This window comes from Amblyomma maculatum, chromosome 1 (genome assembly GCF_055883805.1).
Source record: "Amblyomma maculatum isolate TAMU_Amacu chromosome 1, ASM5588380v1, whole genome shotgun sequence".
Classification (NCBI taxonomy): domain Eukaryota; kingdom Metazoa; phylum Arthropoda; class Arachnida; order Ixodida; family Ixodidae; genus Amblyomma; species Amblyomma maculatum.
The window spans coordinates 322,876,268-322,888,690 of NC_139344.1; the positions used below are offsets into that span (position 1 = coordinate 322,876,268).

Below are 12,423 nucleotides of genomic sequence, written 5' to 3' on the forward strand. Positions count from 1 at the left end.
AGGAACAGGACAGGATGCGGCCGGTAGGCCCCAGGTCTGGATCCCCGGGTCAGGCCTGGCAGAAGATGCACCGCTCCGAGCTCCGTGCACAACCGATCGGCTCCGCTGCTCGCCTGTTCTCCCCTGCTCGTGCCTCGCGCTCCTCAAGCCAACCTCCACGTTTTCCTCTTCTTCTTTCTCCAAACGTGGTTTTCCTTCTTCGTCTTTTATCAAATTCTCCCCACTCACACACATGTTCTTCACAATGTTATATTAAGAGAGCTCAGCTTGCATTGTATGTCACCTAAACAGCAATATTTGTTTGTGTACAGCTAGTAAACAGCCTTAGCACTGATCGAGGTGCAGTCATCGGCATCGGTGCATCAATGGGAAAATATTTCAAACACTCGAGAAGTGCAGAATGATGTGCTATTATCCTTAAGCATTTGTTTTGCGTATTCATGAGATATTTGCTAAACAAGCGGCAGGAAGAACTTGAACTAGAGGCCAAAATCAATGCCACAGGAGCCGTAGCAGCTACATGCTGAGGCTATGGGTGGGCCCAAGAGAAAACAGCAGCACGGACAGCAGGGCACCGCGCCACCGTGCAGGCTGACTCACGCCTGACTGCTCCGATCTCGAATGACGCTGTACACTGATATCGGTGCGCCGCTGACCGTCACCATAGTGTGGCAGCAAAGAGAGCATAGAAAATGTGTCTGCTGATGACCTGCCAACTGATATCGGCTGACGAAGATCAGTGATCGCACCTTCAACATAGGGATCACGCACTAGGTGTTCAACACGGACTGTAGAGGCGTTTTGCCTCGTAAAATGGGCACTAAGTGTGCCCTGCAACGGCATTAATTTCATTCACAGCAGCTTTTATGCCACGCAGTTAGTTTCGATTAGTATGTCTGATGTCTGACCTGGTGAGGTCTTCGTTTAGTGTTCGTTGTCCTAGTCTCTCCAGCAATTGCCTAATGGAGAGCACATCCAATATGACAATCTCGAGGCATTTCGAGCGTTTAGGGGCAAATGCAGCTGAAATATGATGGTGGCCGGCAGCTCCAGGGCCTGATTGATCCTAAATGACCCTAAATGAAACTCGGGCGGCAGTTTTGTGAACCAAGCAGCATTCCAGGACTGTGATGCGGCTTTCAAGGGACTAGAAAAGATGTTCGAATTGACTTAAAGCTTGAATTATCGAATGGGCCTGAAAAAAACTGCCGAGATCCATTGGCATCACGGTAATTTTATCTAGTGGACACTTGCTTTATGTTTGTCTGCATTTGAGATAAAATTGAAGTATGTACGACGTTTTTTTCCCCGGTTTTGTCGAGTGCTTCGCTTTGTGCACATGGCCCTCTTTACTAAAGGGATGGTCCCGTCTTGTTTTGAGGGTGCTTCACTGTACAGTGGTGAGGAAACAGAGATGAATTCAAATAATTTAGGTCTAATTGATAATTTTGAAATATTCAGAAATTCCTAATAGTAGCAGTTTTTTTTTCATACGAATGGAATAGCAACCATATTCAGTGTGTATTCTAAATTTTGAATGTTCGCACACCCCTGGTACCAAGCAATGCCTAACCCAAAGAACAAGCCTCTGTGTCCTTTATGTGCAGCTGATAGACTACTGAAAATATTGAAATTTCACTTAAAGTAGAGGGCAGAGCTATTTTGCAATGCATTTCATAACATAGAATTTCTTAAATGGGCTTTTAGGTTGGTCCATTCTTGTCCGGTTTGATCTTTGTAATTATGAAGCTGCAGAAGACTGTATCCCCCCCCCCCCCCCCCCCCCCCTCCTTTCTTTTTTTTGAATGGGTGCGCAGGTTTTCATTTGAGATATTTTTATTAAAGATAAAGGGCAGTTCAAAGGTTGTCAGTTGAAGTATGTGCCTACATGCCTCCGTGTTTCTCACAATGTAAAGATCATTATGGGTTTTCACAGTGTTACACAATGAATGAGAATGTCACCTAAGAAGGTTTGCCAGTGCTCTACCTATATTGTAATAAAGTCCTAATGATCAGTACAAGCTCACTTTCACTATTACCAACAGCTTGTGATTTCGGTTTCATGAGAGACTCCATAATGCTCCCTGGTATTAAGCCATTATACTCTGTTTCACAAGCTGTTTGCAGCACTACGAAAGTGAAAAGCAATCAGTGCCAATGAGGGTGGTGCACACTGCATGGCTGTGCTCGTAATCTTTTGTGCCGTCGTCAGCTATAGACACGTAGGAACACAGTCATATAATGCTTGCTGTCCTTATTGGCCCAGATCGCTCTTAGATTTCATAGTGCTGCAAACAGCTTGTGAAAACGAAGTATAGACTTGTAGCACAAATTTCATTGTGCATGAATGCAACTTCTTCTCTCACTGGTAATCACAACTTGGCTGCATCCACAGCTGTGGGACAGGGAGGAGGGCGATGAACCTGAGGAGGAGGCAGGCAACGAAAAGGAAGAGGAAGGGGCCAGCGGTGAGGCCTGCAAGCAGCAGGAGCTCGAGCTGGGTGCGCGGGACGATTCGGCTGCACCACAGAACGAGCAGCCACCACCTACAGATGCCGAAGACGACGAGAGTCCATGTGAACAGCCACAAGAGCTCCCCCCACCAGACACAGATTTCCCAAACCCAGAGGTACGTGTACTGCATTCTCAGTTTCCCTGAAGTTGGTGTGCATGTTCAGATTAGTGGAATTCCGTGCATCGCCTTCAACCGTTGCAGAGCCATCCTAAGTTTTGTACATCGCATATGCCTTCCATTTATAGGGATGGAGTTGGCAACATATTGGCAGGTTTCCATGCCTCAAGTAAACTAGCACTGTAGCGTTGTAGATACATTGTAGGAATGCAGCTAAGCAATATGAGCCAACTTTGCAGATCGGAGCATGACTGTGCAAGAGAAAGGTATGTGAGGTACAGTGTAGACTCTTTGTTACATAGGTTGCGGAGGCCCCGAAAATTCGCACTACAGTTGAACTTGGATACCAGATATAACGATATATTGCTTATAACGATCAAATTCTTGGGACTTATCAGTTTTTCCATTAGTCCGATGTAAAAATAAACCAGATAATATGATCGACTATCGGCGGTAAATCGAATACAGCGATAGTTTTATCGCCGCCCGATAGATGTTTACCACGAAAATTTGTCTGCCTGTTTTATAAAAATAAAATATTAAGAAGAGAATGACGTGAATACCCGAAACCCGCAAGAGCCATTGCACGTGATTAGGAAATGAGCACTATTATCATCGCAATCGCTGTCTGTTGCCGCGCAAAGGTGCGGCCGTATTCTCATCTCCATCGCAGATTGTGCGTCCGTGCAAGATGGCGCTGCCCACATAGAATGCGCGACAGCTCTCGAGATGAAAGAGCAGATTCATCGGGATTTCTAGTAGGGTTTCAAAGTTGGAAGCTTCGTGAAAAAATACGGGCATTCACACTGTATGACTTTAACGATCATCAAGGCTGGGGATGTCCTGCAGTTCATCCAGTTGCTAATCGGTTTTGTGCACGGAACAAGGACTGCCACCAGCGTACGCGCTACTGGAAGCGATGCTCACAGCGATTGTCAAGCTTCAGCTGCTGCTCAAGCGAGCGCGAATTTCCGACTTCTTAAAGTATGTTTGGGTTATTTTATGGGTATTGATATATCCTGTAATAAAGTGTTTAGTGCTCTTTATGTTGATTAGCGTTGCTCAACCCGATTTACTCGTCGCTAGTAAGTAGGCAAGTCTACATGTACGGAAAAATACGAGGGTGAGTGTTTTTTTTTTCTTTTTTTGTCGGTCTAGATATAACGATAATCAGTTATAATAATCGGATTTTCGGTTTTCTCAATATCGTTATAAGTGGACTGCACTGTATATCGAACTTGAAGAGGATCGCGAAAGAGTTCGATATGCAGAAATCGGCTTGAGGTGCCACTTGCGACTGTGAAAAATACCACATTTGACTCGTTGTCAACTCACTCACATAATCAACCTCCATTTTTACCTCCAAGAATTAAAAAAAAAAGGTTAGTCGGTGGCACATTCCTTCGTTTCGCGCCTTCGCAGCACACAGCTGATTTATTGGCAACGCGCCAAGATACTATGCAGCGATGATGTCGCGGCGTGTTTATCTTTGACTATAATTTTGTTGTTTGCTCCTGCAATGGTAAGGAGCGAACTTGGCAGAGTGCCCAAGATAGCTTGATTGCAGAAGCATCTGCCACCAAGGACTTCTCATCCTCTTCGACGCTCCCTATGGCCGCCAGCTTAGTTGCGAAATCCAAATTCTCCTGTTTCTTAACGTCGTCACCTGACCCCGCGCCACCGTCTGTGACAACACGAGAAACGAGCGTAGCGCTCACTATGGATCCGAACCATGTCACGTTGTGCTTGGGGGCAAGTGCAGTGTAGAGAAGGAGGAGGAAAAGGAGTGGGCGAGAGGGTAGAAGAAAAGGAGAAATAAGGAGGGGTAAAGGAAAAGAGGAGGGGGAGGGACCGGAGTAGGGAGGAGAATTATGCAACTCCAATTAGGAAATTGCCCACAGAAGGTTCACAACACTCACTGGAGAAAGCGTCCGATGTTGTCTGCCACCATAGAGTTAATACAAAGACTCTAGAGGGAAAGCTGGGCAGGGAAACGAGCTTCTCACTGGTTCGCCGCCATCATCAAATTTATCATTGTGGCCAGCACAGTTTCTGCTCACTGCGTCAAAAATGAACAAAGGTTTGAACAAAAGTTTTAAAAACTGCTGCCGATAACACAACTGTAGGAAATTTCTATACATTGTTTTCAAGTTTCAAGCATATTATATAATCTTTCAGGCACCTTCTTGGCCATAAAGTAATGATGTAGAACAATTGGAAATCATGTTTGCGAGCAGACGTAGCAGATCAACAGTAAACACACACGAGCACCCTTTGACATTTACTGTATGCAGCACTAGCTATCCCGGATAGACCAAGGGCCGTTGCTGTGGAATTCGTCACTGTTTTTTTTTTTTTTTTTTTTTAATATACTGTGGTCGTCGTCTTGCGCCAAAGCAAATTTCTGACATATTTTCAGGTGATCGGGCACAGAGGAGATGCATGTGCGCTCGACGGACGAAATGCATACGAAGCACGAAACAATCGCAGGGATAGCCGGCCTTGCGATAACAACTCAGAAGAATCAGGACACCTATGTGATGTTACAGTAGGTACGCGACGCAACATATCACAAGAAATGCTCCACACGCGACGATTTTGCCGTTGTTTACAGCACCTACTGAACAGTAGCCGCCCGCCGTCGGTTAGCTGCACGCCGCCATCTTCCCACGATCCAAGTTGCCAGCTTCAAACCATCTTCATGTGCCAGATTTAGCAAGTAAAATTCATCTGGCAACCAATGAAGTGTGATAATGGCGGCAATCACGCGGTCACCCCTCGAATGCATTGGGTGAACGGGCAGCTTTCCCTCTAGAGTCTTTGTATTAACTTTATGTCTGCCACATGCTGAGCTGACTTGTCGGCACATGCGTGGTGCATACTGCTGCAAATGAAGACCGGAAAATGGGATGGAATGGGAGAAAGCTCGGCAGAGTTTTTCCTTCTGTGCTTTCGCACAACCATGGAGGAAGGAAAGAATGGGCAAACCGTTGTGCTTCGCTCTATCGTGTGGTTTCCCCTCTCCCCAACACTACAGCTGCATGTGGTTGCCAACCCGGTTTCCTCTCATTCCTTCATGCAAATGGCTTGCAAACGTCATGTGCTGCCATGCGACAAATGATCACCGCAGATGTGAACGCCTTTGGGGAAAAAAGCGCTGCGCTGCTCTAGACCGTCCATCGCCATACCAGTTCCCTCTTGTTCCTTCCGCACATGGCTTGAAAACGTCACGAGTAAAACGGCCGAGGGTAATGCGATCGTCTTTGGGGAAGGCGAACCTTCCAGTGCGTGGTGCGGAGTTGGATATATCAAATGATCGGTGTAATTGTTCGATTGTTGTATTCAAAGTGCTGTGTTTCCTTTCTGTGACTAGAGCAGTGCGCCTTAATGGACAGACCCTTGCTCCCCTCTCCGTGCGTCGCCTTGAGAACTTTCCCCTGTCTGCGCCACTCCCCATAGCAGGGGCCCTCACCCTAGTTTGGGGAAGCGAATCCCATCCCCATTCTTCGGCCTCCGTTCCCTTCGTTCTTTGGCCGGCCAGTACGGCTTTCGCCTGGGCCGACACTGGTCGCACCATCTTGAGTGCTTAATGAACACAGATAAAAGCACCGCTTATGTCTTCACTACATTGACGACGTGCAAACACGACGGTGGCGACAAAAATATGAATTCAACTCGCGCTACGTAACGCTATTGACAAGCCATGGCTACGCAAGGGTTTCTGAACCAGAGACTGGAATTCAATGGCTCATCGTGGTCATCGTGGGTTGGATGCCTTCAGTTCTACTTTGAAGAAGCTAACATCATCACAGACCCAGCCTTGAAGAGGACCAACCTGCTAACGCTGTGTGGGGAGCAGGCCTACGACACTGTCTGCGCCCTTGTGCAGCCAAGCAGACCAGCGGAAGTGCCTTAAGATGACATCGTTGCAGCACTGCAAAAGCACTACGACCCGAGGCCATCAGAGGTTTATGGCCGAGCCTGCTTCCGGCAACGAGATCAACTGGAAGGTGAAACTGTGAGCACCTACGTAACAGCACTCAAGAAGCTTGCAGCTCGCTGCAATTTTGGGATGCTGACCACAGTCAGGACAGCTACCGGGCAGGAAAAAGATGCAGCTTCTGCTAACACCACCATGCTTCCTTTGGACGTCATGTTATGTGACAGATTTGTGTGCGGACTGAGTGATGAGTCACTACAGCAATGTCTGTTTGCTGAGAGGGATCTCACGTTCAACAAAGCTTACGCTTAAAGCTTAAAGTTGCAAGAACTCAGGTCTAAAAAGGGCCACGAAAACATAAAATAGCCAGCTTACTACCAAGGTGCTAAAAGCAGCCAAAACTATAAAACATCGCCAGCAGAAATATCGCTCAGAAATTTATGTTTGTTTGACAAATGGTAACAGAGGCTGTGAGTAATTGCTACTCTGACGAAAAATAAAAAGCAAATGAGGCTTTCTGATTGCAGTTGAAAATAATTGAATAGCAACCAGAACAGTTTATCCTCGCCAAAGCAGACCGACTTCTGTTTTTATGTCATTTTTTTTTTTGTTTGTTTGGTCTTGGCTTGGCTATATCTCGTTTTTTTGGCGCAATGGCTTATTTACATCACTAGCTGATCACTTTCTTCGCATTTACCGGATAGATTTGTTGTTTATACTAGAATGTTACGTAATAGACAATTTCTGCTGTGTTCTTTAGACTAGCGGACAGAACATCTATCGTGTTTCTTGTTACAAAGCTGCACTAATTGAAGAACCCAACGCCTGCTCCCGGTAGGCTCGTGCAGATGCTCCAATGTGCAGTCGTGCTTATTCTATTCGGGGCAAGCCTGAAAAAGCTTCTCTATGTCGCATTCCCACCGCAGGTGCTTCTTTTAATCATTTCATAGCTGACTGACCTACTCTTTGTTTGCTGAGATGGTAATTAATAATGATAGCGCGGGTGTCTCTCTTGTTTGTTTTCACCGTGGCTGCAACTGAACCTGGAGATTGATGGGGCCACATCTAATGTTAAAATGTCTGTTAAAAGCGAGACTGAGTACCAACAGTCAAGGCTAACTTGTCCTCTACATACGATGTCTATTAAAAAAAAAGGTAATTAATGGGAGACATAGGGATGCCAACAATTTGAGTCGATAATGTCTCTTTTAACGGGGTTCGACTGTATAACCAAAAAAGTATTTTTTTAGGTCAAAATATAGGCCATATATAGGTAGCTTCTCTTTCAAGAACATCTTATTCATCAGTGAACAAAAAGCAGCCCACTAAGTCCGCTGCACACTTGGATTAGTTTTAGCATACCGCATGCAGTGCGACTGCCACAGCGGAACTGCGTATGCGCTTGTTATCACAGTGCCTAGTCGCTCTAATCTCTACAATCACGCTCCATGTGGTGTGCTTTCTTTCCCTTTTCGTTCATTCCCGCAAAGAATGTGAGGCGTCTCGGAACAAGACCGATTGTTTGGATAACAAGACTTGCAGTAAGGTTGACAGAGTGCTTAGTGCTTGTCTGTTCCAATGACGCGTTGTGGTTTCACAATTCACTGCCACGCAAGAAATGCGGTACTGCCATTGCGCGCAAACTTGAATGAAGACACAATCAAAATGAGCACTTCTGCTCACTCTTTTACAAAAGGAGTGATGCGCGAGTTAAGAAAAGCATTGGAGGGGTCATGGCAAGAAAGCGTGGTGCGACCCAGATGCATGGAAAAGAGAAAAGTGAAAGAACGACGGAGGGAAAAGAGTCTCTTATGCCTGGCGCCACCGCAGCATGTAGTGGTTAGGGTACTCGACTGCTGTGTCCAAGGGTGCGGGATTGAATCCCAGCCGTGGCGGCCACTATTAATGGAGGTGAAAAACAAAGTGCCCATGTGCTGTGCAATGTCAGTGCACGCTAAAGAAACCTCAGCTGGTAAAAATTCCAGATCCCTCCACCGTGGCGTCTCTCATAACCTGAGTCGCTTTGGGACGTCAAACGAAACCAAACCGATAAGACAAAAAAAAGTATCTTCAAGCTCTCCTTGAATGAAGTCTAATGTGGCTTCTTAACAATGAACACCTTTAGCATATCATGCGCTTTGTTACCATTTGCATTACACTAGTACCAGGAACCCTCCCACAGGCAGTGGGCAAGTTGTAAAGAATATTTTGTTGGGAAAACTGCCATTCACTGCTCTAGGTATTCTCAGAACCACTACCTTTTCCACCAAGTGAGTGTCACTCTGTACTTCTATTTTACACAAAATGAGCTAGGAAAACGTGCCAATCATTGTCACTTGATGAGTTTTACCCTTGTAGCACTTTTTTCATGATCAGAAATTTTATTAAGCATGTGGTACCGTAAACATCAGTATATGATTGTGTGCAGGTTTAAAGTGAGGACAGTGAGGCTGCATGATGATAAGGTTGTTTAATCTGTAGAGAGAGAGAAAGAGAGAGAAGGCAGAGAGGTTAACCAGGAAGGCTTCCGGTTTGCTACCCTGCACTGGGGAAGGGGAATGAGGAGTTTAAAGGAGAAAGATAGAAGAGAATGATAGGAAAGGTAAGGCGGCGAGGAGCACAGTCACAGTTTCTCAATCAAGTTTGTGTCTCTCATAAAATACATAAGTGCTTTGAAGGCTTTGCCGTTAGACGCCTTCCGTGGCCATGGGCCGAGGATTTTCTCCTCTGTGAAAGGACGGCTGTCAAGATGGTCCAGAGCCGAACGCAGCGCATATCTTTGTGATATGTTTAATCTGTACAGGAACCAGAACCCATGGAGCTTCCTGAGGGTATGGACCTGGGATCTGATGCTGAAGATGGTGCCAGTGACAACCAAGAGGAACACCCTTCTGAGCTACCCAGTGAGGAAGAGGCTGCTGTCTCCGATGCTGATCTTGACAAGGAGGTTGCTGGTGGTGAGGAGGAGGCTGCTGGTGATGCAGAGGAGGAAGGAACATCGGAAGAGCAGGCTGCTCCTCCTCTAGACGTGCAGGATGCAGCAGGTTACTGTCATGGCTTCTTTGTCTCTTATCTTTATTGGTGTGATGTAGTCAGAAGTGGTAAGCAGCATTCCTGGTGCCTGTAGGTGTTTTAACATAGCTGACACTACTATGCTGAATCGGGATAGGCTATGGTACCTCTTTGAATGTTTTGAGTATGATTGACCGATGCTTTTAACAGAGCTGGTTTATTACCTTTGCTGCAGTTATTGCATCTTGGCATTACTTGTGTAATTTTGCACTCGGCATTATTAAAGGGCAGTGTGCGACAGGAATAAATGGAACACAAGGAAGTGAAAGGAAGGAAAGTTAGAGATGTACGAAAAGCATAGCTGGGAATGCTAGAAATTGAATGCATTTTGAGACTAATCGCTTATACTGACTGCAGTTATCTGTACGGTCAGCTGGAAGTAGAGGCAAATGTTTTTTTACAAAATGTAGCTATGAAAAGAAACAGAGCTTTTGCATATTTAATTCTGTTTTTATAACAAGCAGTGTAATTTACTATTCTCATGAGAACCACTAGGCAATTAAATAAGAAAAATGAATTCAGTAAGACTATAGTCGCCATGATGAGGATGAATAACTTTATTTGGACCCATCAAGGAATCTTCCTCCTCTTTCAGCTGGCTGAAATCCCTTGGGATTCAGCTATGTCCAGGGCCAGATGGATGATTTTCTTTTGGAAGTCTTTCTTCAGTCGCCAACTGATTTTTCAGACTCTCAAAGGGCTGAAAAGAATCCAGAAAACCAAGCAATCTGAAAAAATGAATTCACAGCAAAGACGTCACTTTATTTACCATATAATTTGAAGAGCTGGTCAGTTCCTGTGTTAATCAACTCATCACAGCCGGTCTGCTCAGTGCGGCAGCGACGATAGGGAAAAAAGCACTCTTCATCACTGGCCTTTAATCTCCTCTTCCCCCACGCCGCACAAAGGCAGTGGTCCCTCATCTGAGGGACATGCCGCATTCCCATTTTCCTATCACTGTAATCTAGAACATCACCTCGTGCTACAGTCAGAGCGGCTCAATGTTCAAATAGAAAGAGGCGCGGGATACTGGCAGACCAGCTTGGGCGAAGCCTCGCTGCTCCCACATGACTCTATGTGAGCGACTTTTTTTTTTTTTTCTCTCGCGAGAAAAAAAAAAAATCGATGATGGTAGCTGTTTCCGCAGGAGCAATGTGCGTCGGTTTAAAAAAAAAAAAGCAATACTGTCTCACAAGCTGCAGTAACCATTTGGAGTTGGAACGCATTATCTCAGATTCAGCAACAGTACAAACACTGCGCCAAAACAAATGGGTACAAATATAATTAGCAGCTGTTAAAGTGTAAGATAAATGCACACTCGAATAAAGTTGTTCTTGGTGATCAATGATGTTGAAGAAATCTAGAAACATAATGAACTCTATCATCAAAACTTTGAGAGCACTGTAGAGATATGCATTGGAGAGATGTGAAAGCATGTGCATTAGCTGCTCTTAGTAGCTCCTAGACGTCTTCGATACCTCTTCAGCACTTTTGGGTATCGTGACAAGACACTATTCATGGTCATGACTTTGACTTAATAGAGACCTAATTTTTAGGTTCGTGTTTTATCATTTCTGATGATGCATAAGACATTATTGTGCACGGATCACCACGTCGCATTCGCCTGCTAGTGCTGAATAATTTATAATCGCATTTTTTTTCTCACCTGTTTCAGTTTCAACAGCCGAGCGGTGGCTGCGACGTTACAGTCAAGTCTAGGCCATGCGAGGGATGAAAGTACAGTGATACAATCATTGCTATGTCATTTGAATTCATTTTAATGATTAAGACAGCTTGCCTGAAAAACAGTAATGACTGAAAGTGAACAGTGAGCGATTATATCGCTTTTTTTGTGACGTCAGCCATCTCTCAGATATCGAAACTGAAACTGGTGAGAAAAGAAAATTCAGTTATATATTATTTAGCGGTCGTAGGCAAAAACTGCTTGCGGATCGATATACAAGAATGACTTATGCATCATTAACAAGAAGAAAAATGCCACCAAATTTTGGTGTCTATAATCCTTTAAACAAGTCATGGACTTCATAGTCGTGCACACTGGATCTCTGATCTGATTGACTCATGACAAGTGACTATGACTCAACTCATGACTAACCCATAATGACTCAGATTACATTTATATACCACTTGTCATTACATACACATTCATGGCTACCAGTCTCATCTTCATGTAACGTCGTGTCGTGTTTTGTTTTCACCTTTTTCTTCCACATTTTGCAGACACATTTTCGTATGGCCACCATAACAGGCTGCCCGATTTCAGGGAGTAACAGATCCATTAACTCCCGATAGCTAGCGGTGCCTGCTATCGAGAGTATAGTGGGTGTGTAGGATGCATGCAACGAGGGTTCAAGGTTGCAGAAGGCTAAAATGGCTGTGATGTGGAATTTTTTCGCAGCTTTTGACCTGCGATCAAGAGAAAATGTTCGAAAGATTGACCAAGAAAAGTTTCAAACGTCTGAAATATTGGTAGGCATTATACATTGACTTTATGGCGTGCATGATGGTGCCATGGCAGAGTCGAAGTAATCAGGCAATCGAAAAATTAATCAACAACTGTAATAAATTTTACTTTATGGACGAATACTTTGTTCACAGTTCTTTGAATAACAATTGCATTCAGTGAAAACAGGTCTAGCATTGCCATTTTATATAATGCTCGCATTGCAAAGGAGCTTACAGATTGCTGTCACAAAGCATTAAGCATTGTTGGCTGGATACCTCCTTATTGGAGTGAGGTCAGTGGTTAATTACTCTG

At 44.8% G+C, this 12,423-nt stretch overlaps 1 protein-coding gene across 3 annotated transcripts in view; it reads left to right on the forward strand.

Annotated features, from left to right (window-relative positions):
* LOC146207283 (midasin) overlaps positions 1 to 12,423 on the forward strand; it is a 261,721-nt gene that overhangs the window by 221,173 nt on the left and 28,125 nt on the right. For all 3 annotated transcript variants that reach the window (XM_084581249.1, XM_084581150.1, XM_084581196.1), the window contains exons 69-70: positions 2,396 to 2,629; positions 9,376 to 9,616. In XM_084581249.1, the coding sequence (XP_084437375.1) occupies positions 2,396 to 2,629; positions 9,376 to 9,616 (475 nt within the window). The remainder of the gene's footprint in view (positions 1 to 2,395; positions 2,630 to 9,375; positions 9,617 to 12,423) is intronic.